The sequence below is a fragment of the Tachysurus vachellii genome, chromosome 10 (genome assembly GCF_030014155.1).
Source record: "Tachysurus vachellii isolate PV-2020 chromosome 10, HZAU_Pvac_v1, whole genome shotgun sequence".
Taxonomy (NCBI): domain Eukaryota; kingdom Metazoa; phylum Chordata; class Actinopteri; order Siluriformes; family Bagridae; genus Tachysurus; species Tachysurus vachellii.
Window position 1 is genome coordinate 14780736 of NC_083469.1, and position 9624 is coordinate 14790359.

Sequence of the window (9624 nt, forward strand, 5' to 3'; positions counted from 1 at the left end):
AAAAACAGGGGGGAAGGATAAAGCAGGGACATGCCAAAGAGAATTAAAAAAACAAAACAAAACAAAAAAACGCACGCAATGAGCGCACCCATACCATACATGCGGCTACTGTGTTGCAACTGGTCCAGCTTTTCTCTCAGCAGTCTTACCAACCTGATAGCCATTCCCAAAACAATCGTCTCTTTGCATTCATTTCAAAGCTCTCCAATGCATTTCATTAGTGAAAAAAAGTAAGAAAGATAAGTAGACTAGCAAAAAAACAAAAACAAAAAAAAAAAAAACAAGGTGGGCTTTCTGCGATCAAGCTTCCGGACAAAGGAACTCTTACCTTCATTTACTGAACTGACACCTGTAACATTTCTAATCTATAAAAGGAGAGAAGACAATAAGCAACACGTGAGACGCACACAGTAACATGGAGGAGGGAGGTGTGTGCATGTGTGTATACGTTTGTGGAGGTCAGGGAAAGAAAAAAAAAAATCACAGGCAGGAAGGAGCAGAGGAAGATGATGATGAAAGGTGCTGAGGAAAAGTGTGGAGATGCTGCAAAAACTTGTGTCATTACAATGTGTTAGATGTTTCCTGTGAATAAAAGTAGGACATCATGGAAGAAACGCATATATAGAGAAAAGAGTTAAAACAGGGCACTGAACACTGAAGCTTGGATATCGAGAAGCACAAAAAGGAAAGGATCAGTCATCTGTTCAGTTTGTCCTACTTCAATCCTCACCATAGTTTTTTTTTCTAAAGACGTATTATTAAAAACACTTTGTCCAAAACCTGAACTGATTTTACAGAGAAAAAAATTCCATCAAACACACACACACACACATCTCTTTGAGTAACCCTGTTCCCTTATATGTATTAATTTACTAATGTACTTAAAGAAGCCATCTAGTTCGTTTTACACCGGAAATGTGGATACAGTGATTAAAAAGATTTAAGGAAGATAATAGTCTATTATTATCTATTACAGTTAGGCTTTATAAATACACTGCAAACAACTATAATGTGTATACACATTATACCATAGTACCATCAAAGCAACCACCCAAGGAAAGGCATGGATTAATATATTAATATATATATATACACATACAGTATAAGACCGTAACATGCTTTGAACACCATATCTGCTAACTTGCAAACTTTCATGCTAATCACTCATTGGCATCACGCTGAAACACACAATGTTATCTTAAATGAGCAAAACAGCATATATTTAAAATGACTGATGATGTTAAAACAAGTAAAATTCATTTCATTAATGTTCAGAGTTTAGATGAGCTCATTTTCCCTACACTTCCACAGTTCTCTGCTCCCGTAGCAACAACTAGTACATGTCATTAATTCCATCTCCTTTACTCCTGAAGTGTCTCAACACTTGAAAGGAGAAATGCTTCATTTTGATGGTGAAAAAGGTGCTCGACAAAATGAACAGCCAGTCTCCCATTGAGTTCTTCAAGGTACAGCTGATTACAGCTCTTACAGGAAAGACAATAAACGACTGCTTTGGTGATGCACACGGAGTAATGAGTGATGGATCGGATTCTTCGGGGCCTGTAAATTTATTGACTACTTTGATAAATTTACAAGTGGTACACCTTGAATGATTGCATGCAGACGCAGCACAAGTATTATTATGCTGATCGTGATATTAATCCTAATACAAAGATCTATGATGTTTTGTCCTGTCTTTATGAAATGAGTTCTTAAAAGGGAAGCAGTCCCACTATTCAGTATATCAGTAATCTTCCCAACCTGATAGAAAACAATAGTCTCTGCATTCATTTCAAAGCTCTGGGCAAACGCAGTTCATTAGTGAAAAAAAGGCTGATGAGTAGACCTGTCTGATATGCAAGTCAGAAAAGATGAGTAGACCTGTCTGATATGCAAGTCTCTGATGTTTTGTCCCATCTATTTGAAATGGATTCCAAAAAAGGGAAGCTGTGCTAGTATTCAGTATATCAGTCATCTCTCCAACCTAAATGAACTTGAAAAGGGAAGCTGTCCTGCTATAATACAAGTCAATATTTTAAGTGATAAGCACCAAAGGATTTCTAGAATCTTAGCTATGAGTTCTTCATAAGCCAGTACATCCATTCTCTCACCGAACACTAAACTTTAAAATAACCACTTTGCTTACATCGTTGAGTCATTCTGTGGAAAGCTTGTGTACTAACACAATGCTTATTATATCTTATATTATTTAAAATCATATGTGACACTGGGTTTTGTACCTTTCCACTCTAGTCCTTGACCTGCATTGACTGATGGTCAACATTTATGCAGATAGAATATACAATTAAAGAACAGGTTTGTGTATGAAAAGATTTATTATTCCGTAGCTTCAACAAAATCTGAAACAGCTGAGACAAACCTGGTATGTATTTCCTAATACTAATGCATACCAAAAATACGCCAGTCTCTATTAACTATCAAGCATGGTTTCAAACGTTCTTCAAACCTGATACTAAAGCTCTGTCACTAAATATCTGCTACCAGGGGTGGAAAAAAAAAACATAATTTGCTAAAATTTAAGTATTGTTATATTTAGTAACTATTATCTGCCAGATCTATGAGAGAATGTGGCTCCAATAATGATGTGGTGGTATTTTCTCATAATTGCAAAGGAAATCCTTTTGAAACAACCATTAAACCTTAAAAAAATGTTTATATTCTGTACACATATATTTGTGCTTCAGTTTTGTCCACTTTTCTTCATGAGGCTGGGAAATGAGGAGCGAGGCGTAACCTGAGAGGAAGATGTGTCATACATGCGTCACCCTGATCCACCACACCAGCTATACTAATGACTGACTCTGGCTCCAAACACTGGAACAGCAAGTGTTTAACACTGTTGGTGTTATGGTGTTATCAACCATCTAAACACACTGCGTATGTAAACGCATGGCATTATACTTATTTCCATTCACTTTACAGAATCACAGAATCCAGGAAATTTAAAACACCAGTCCAAATCTATTTTCAGATCAGTATGAGAAACGATTTGTGAGCAACCGGTAACTGTAAAATTCTATATAGTATATATATTTCTAACCACTTCTTCACTACCTGACATAAAAAACTTTTTTTTACAGTATTCTTAATTAAATATATAACTTCATTACATCTTTATGAATATTGATCTAATTCACTAAATAGGAATAAGAACATCATAGAATTATGGTTACTTAAAAAAAGTATTTTAGGATTGTTGACAGCACCAAACTCCATTTTAGGAGTTTCTAACATCAATCAAAATCAGTTACAGTTACTAATATTACTATGTAGTTCGACATCCCATTGTAAATTCAGTCCCCTGTTTACTGCTATAGCAGATTTTTGGGAAAAACTTTAACTAGAGTTTGGAATCTGTGCTGAGGAAATTTCCCATTCAGTATTAGAACATTTGGGGACTTATGTCAGGTGATTAGATCTGGTGAAATGTCAGCATCCTGTACATCCCAAAAGTGATCAATGCAAATGAAGTGAGCTACAGAAGACAAAGAAAATCTATATCAGTTTGGTAAAGGCCCACATACAGGTGTGATAGTCAGATGTCCACATATTTTCTGGCCTTACAGTGTCCCTGTTGTCACTGTTTAATGTGAGGTAACACTACTCTCCATGAAAACGACAACAACTATGCTAAAATGATAGTTTCATGTAGTTTCCATCACAGTGTCCGAGATGTAAAAATTCTAAAGAGGATGACTGTGCTTGAAAGAAGTCGTCACGTCACCTACTGCAAAACAGCATGGCCCATCTCAAAAAACTGACAGCAGGTTATCACTAATAGGCATTTTAGGGATAAAAAGATGCTCAAATTTATTTTAGAGATACTAAAGGATCAAAGAAAAAAAAAAAAACTTAACCAAAACATATAAAAATGTAATCACAGTAAATCAATAAATATGGAGAATGTATTTTGACTCTAAACTGATCCAACATCAAGCTACAGGTGGTACACAAACACTGGCTCGAGATGTATACAGAGTTTGCGGTGTTACTTTGCTATGGGCACATGCAGGGTCAACCAAACTGGAGAACACTTGAAGGAGAAAAAGGGTTTCTAGGTGATGAGGCATACAGGGGTGACATGCCTAAACAAGGAAATGGGGAAAAAGGCTTACACTCCAGTTTAGCCCAAGAGCACTCCATGTCCCAAACCATGCCTGGCCATCTCCTGCCCGCTGTCATGGATGAGATGTTAATGAGGAATGGAGCAGGTATACACAAAATACACACACTGCCACACACATACAAACACTGCTTGCATCCTGATAATGACACTTTTACAAGGCACAAGAAGAGATTCCTGCTGGGGAAGCAGTGAGGGTTTAATATCCAGCCCAGCCTTTAAAACTAAATGACTTTCAGAAACAATGAATTTTTTTATACATTTATAATCGTTAATAATAAATAACACTCAGTAGTAAAACAGTTACAAATTCAGAATGGAATACTTTGCATGATTCTTTGCTGTGTGTTGGTTCACCTCAGCTGTGTCTATATTTGTTCCAAATTGGGCAGGTCATGTTTTTAGATTCAAACCTTTTTTGAACAGAATAAAATCACATTTTCATAATTCTAATTGATAGAAGTTTTCTTCCAGAAAAAGCCAGTTCCATTAACCCTTGACTATGCTGCATAACATATTCATTTTAAATTCATATCAAACACACAAGGGTAAAAGTGTGCACATACGTAATATGTCTCTTAGTCATGGCCTACAATGGGACTCCACAGCACTTAGGCAAGGGTGGGAGTAGCAGGGGCAATTGTGTGGACTCTTTACTATTGAGCTTTCGATTAACAGAGGTCTCACTGGTGATTTTCACTGACTTTTTAGAAATTAAAGGGGTTGTTGCTATGGAAATACACCCTAGCCATGCCCACCTTCTTTGCTAGTTATCTTACTTCTAGTGCAATTACTATAGAAATATGGGGCAAATATTTGATCCAGACAAAGCTCTCTGCAGGTGAGTTGAAATGTGGCTTTGGCACAAAGCAGAGTTCACCCATTTTAACAGATTACAATGCATACCCTAGTCACAATGTGCTATTTCTATTAAAATCTTACAGCTATTACTTCTAATTATTATACCTGAACAACAGCATGAACCAAAAATGAATAATACTTAGAGAGAATATACTATGTAAAGTATAAATAATTTTGAAAAACATGCACCCAATGAGTGAAAAGCAGCTGTCATTTTGATTGTATGCTGTTGCCAACAGGCAGGCAATACAGCAGCAAATTCCCTTTCACCTCATCTAGTCTGCAGAATTAACCCAGGCCTGCTGTATAATCTATGAATTATCTTGCACTGCATCTTCTTGTACCTGCTGTACACACACTGATTTGTAAAAAACACCAAACAAACTTTAAAAACACTTCCATAGCTCCTGCTACTAGCTACTGCAGGCTGAATGATTATCATTCACATTATGTTTATATTACCAATGAAACCTTGATCTAATGCAAACTGACTTTTTCCAGGGCTGCATGATCAGATTCACATTGCTAGTTTTATAAAACAAACAAACAGTCTCAACATTATCCCACCTACCCTCATTACAGATGACAAGTATCTGGTAATACTAATTACAGATAGCTATCTTGATGGCATTTAGCTGTGTAGTTGAACTGATGTTAAAAAACTTAATATTGACCCAAGTCTTAATACCTACGCCTTCCTTTGTCTGTGCTGCGTTTTAATTTCACTATAAAGCCATGATCTAGAGACAGGGTTTTGAATTTAAAGAGACGGTTAAACAATATGCTTACATACAACTCAGTGAAGGGGATTCAGCCGTACTGATGCTATTTGCTAGGTTATTAATAACAGTTGTAGGTCCTGACATGCATTTGAAATTAATGTTCAGTTTCCTGTGCTAGCAGTTTTTTCCTTACACATTTTAATGGTTAACACAAACCCTGTTGAACATAAACACACCTGTTAGATTAAAACTGAGTGAATGCCTGTTCATTATTAGCATGAGCACTGTATGGGTGAACAATCCCTTTAAGATCTGGTGCTAATAGTGCCAGCTCAACTATGCACACACATATATACCCACACAAACATTCATACACACGTCTTGGTAAACAGTAGGATGGGAAAATAGCAGTGAAGAGACAGGTGCAGCAAGAACAGGGAAGGTGTCAGACCTTGATCTCAATTTGAGAAAGAGATAGATAGATAGACAGGCAGATAGATAGATAGACAGCGACAGAGAGAGGAAGACAGACAGACAGAGAGAGAGAGAGAGAGAGAGAGAGAGAGAGAGAGAGAGAGAGATAAAGAGGCTCTTACCTGTCCCACTTATTGGGTAGTAGGTAGGGGAGGGTGAGAAGACTTGGGCAGCAAAATCCTCAAATGTCAGACTTTCCTTGTGGTTCATAATGATGGCCTCCAGATAGAGAGCTCGCTCCTCATAGCTGAGAGTGTGTGTGTTAGGGAAAACAAGTCCAATGACAGAAAGAGCAAAATATGAGGACTAAAAATTCTTTATCAATGTAGTGTTATTTAGTAAAAACAATATAGCAATGGGATCTATATATGCATACCTGCTAAGACAAAATGTGTACCTACTAAATAAGGTTTCAAAGACCTAGTCATAGATATAAAGTGCAATTGCTGTGGCTTACAAACATTCTGCTGAACAAAAGAGAATAGTACAATATTCATTAAGGATAAGAAAAGTTTAGAATTTATTTGAATGAATCCATAAAAGAAATCTTCTTATAATCTCCTCATTATCTCAAAATAAAGAGCTCAAAATGTAAACTTAATCTGCTTGTTTAAACAATGAGCTTATTTGCAGCAGATTCTAACAAATTACTGATGCTGATACAGTAGATGTTTATTTAGTTACACTGTACTGGTCGCCTGTGCTTTAATTAATGAAGTTTTATCAGCTCATCAAAGGATATTTGTCATGAACACCCAGAAGGGGGATAAATCATAAACATGTACTTACAGCTTTCCTTTAAGCTGTTCCTCTCAAATCTTAGTAAACAACGCCTGGTCTAGACAGTGATCAGGCGCACTTCATTTTACTCCATTCGAATGTATAATTTTAACAATGCCAGCTAGTCCATCTGAGCACTATATGAATCTCACCTCAAATTAGAAGTTATTGTTGTAATCATATGATCTGCTTCATAGTTTCACAAGAGTCAACACTCCTTTACAGATATTTTTTTTTCTTGTGGAGTTCCCCTTTTTTTAATGTAACATACTACAGATGCTTTCACGTGAATTCATTTTGTCCCATGTTTTCAGGATGTAGCTGCAGTTGCTATAGTGAAATATTAACAACTTGAATGGCTTAAGGCATGCTAGTTTAGACCACACTGTCTTAGTATGAAAAAAGATTATGGAAATTAGAGGTTTATTAGTAAAAATCTAATATTTTAATTATTGCACAGTTTCTGAAATGATTTAATTATCAAATTTGTTGAAAAGTTGTTTAAGCTTCACCTGTGACAAAGTTGGATTTTTCTACCTTCTCTTCAACTTTCCTATTTTTATTTCAAAATCTTCAGATTTTAGAATCTCTAAGTGGCACATACAATGAAAATGGCAACAATCCAGTTGCGGCAGAAGAAAAAATTTGGGGAAAGTTGGGGGAAAATAATAGACATGCGAAAAAAAGAATTTCAATGTAGTCAACATGCACTGTGTATTTTGACTGTAGTCTGTCTGGGCATGTACATACAAGTTTCACAGCCATGATGTATCAGTCAATGGTTAAAACTATGGCACGAAAACTTGATGAGTAGGTTCTGAGAATGAAACAAGGAGATGCAATGATTTAAAAACAGCAAGAAAGATAAACATCATTCTACTGACAAAATTTAATTTTGCCATCAAAGCCACTGGCTTACGGGTCATTCTAAATATGAGGTGAGTGTCTACATTTGCAGTTAACAGTCCATATACACGAAGGAGCAGGTGTTTCTACAGGGCCTCGATGTGCGTTTTCCTCCAACATGCACTCAGCTTTTATACAAACAATTGTGTCAAGTAATGATTTATGCCACTGTGCACTACAAGAAGCTGTGCGTTTTATGTGTCATAACTGAAAGGTACGAATAAGTGTGAAAAAAGCAAGCACAAATAATGAATACCATGTGTGCTTGTTTGTGTGTGTCTGCAAGCAGAGATGCTGATGACTCTACTCTAATGACTGGGCTGGAGTGGAGGCCAGGCTGTCTACACGCCTGCCTGCTGAATTTGTGAAGGACCCCACTGATGCCATTCCCAACTCATTAGGGAGGCTGCTTATGCTGCCAGGAACTAGACTGTTGCCAAGCCCCTGCACTTCATCATGACCATGCTGCTTGTCACATACCCCTCCGAGTATGTGAGTGAGTGTGTGACTGTGTGTGTGCCACGTGCCGGCGCAGCAGGAGCTTAGGCAGCCATGACAAATTGTTGAAAAGGTCCCTCTGAACCCAGCACTGACAAGCACCTGAGCCTGAGGGCTGTATACAGGGAGAGAGCAGTCAGCTCTGGTCCTGCTCTCTTTCTCTCTTCATCCTTCCATCACACCAAAGTCAGAAAGAGGGCAGTTGCAATAAAAAAAAAAATAAAAAAAAAACACCAGCAGGCTTGTCAGACAATTCAGACAAGACCACATACAACATTAGCTTGGAACAATACAAAGCAGCATTATCATTACCTGCTGAGTCTTAGAAAGAAAACAGTTGTGTACTTGACTCTTGTCTGCAGACATACAATTTCTGACTTCGAAAACCTCATTCACTTAGCTGCTATGGCAACATGGGTCATAGTACAGTTACAGGTCAATTCATGGGATTTGGGGGGAAAAAAGAAGAAGACATTCTCCAAAATGGCGAGAATATTGGCCGAGCAAATTTTAGGCTCATGGTGGTATATCCGAGAATTAAGTAAAATGACAAAACAGCTGTGCATGCAAGAAACAAAACAGTGAAAGAAATACTAGGGGAAAAGAAAATGGATATGAGAACAGGAATAAGGGTGAGGGATAATAACCCTGATCTCACTAGGTCAACACAGCCATATGGCACTCCATTATGGGCTATGCAGATGACACAAGTGTGTCTCTGCTATTGAGATTCCTAAAACAAATATTGACTCGAGGCTGAACCACCACTGGCCACAGCCTCCAGCCTGCACTCTGCTTCCTGTGTACTCCCCCGCATTTCAGAGATGAAGAGACGCAAGAGGGTGTGAAAGAGACATAGAGGACGCAAAAAGGAGACGATCAATAACAAGCATGTACATCATAAAAACTCAAAAGCTGAACAGGTGAAAAGCTCAAAAACAGGTGAACAGGCAAGACTGGTTACTGATATTTCGTTAGGAACATATTTTTGGTGGTATGTTATCAAAACCATTCTATAACCGGTGGACATGGGGGTTGGAATTTTTGCGTCATTCTATCTCATCTTCCCTCACTCCCGCCTAGACACTCAATCACTCTAATTGTTGTGCACTGGGTACAGCCTGTTCTGTTGAATAGATGCGTTACGGAGAAGTGAATGTTGGCTATGTGCATTAATTCAATAAAGTGGATGTGGGCTAGAGAGCAACCATCAGTAAACCTGATCTGATGCTATCTGAG

At 37.6% G+C, this 9624-nt stretch overlaps 1 protein-coding gene across 5 annotated transcripts in view; it reads right to left on the bottom strand.

The window, feature by feature from the left end:
- Positions 1-9624, bottom strand: part of ralgapa2 (Ral GTPase activating protein catalytic subunit alpha 2) — a 91344-nt gene that overhangs the window by 3850 nt on the left and 77870 nt on the right. The window contains exons 40-42 of one of the 5 annotated variants that reach the window (XM_060879780.1): positions 6324-6448; positions 4137-4196; positions 1089-2015 (exon numbers count right to left, since the gene is read on the bottom strand). In XM_060879780.1, the coding sequence (XP_060735763.1) occupies positions 1972-2015; positions 4137-4196; positions 6324-6448 (229 nt within the window). In that variant the 3' untranslated portion in view covers positions 1089-1971. Of the gene's footprint in view, positions 1-328; positions 366-1088; positions 2016-3919; positions 4197-6323; positions 6449-9624 lie in introns of those variants that run through there. The other 4 variants (XM_060879782.1, XM_060879781.1, XM_060879778.1 and 1 more) reach the window with 4 other exon arrangements.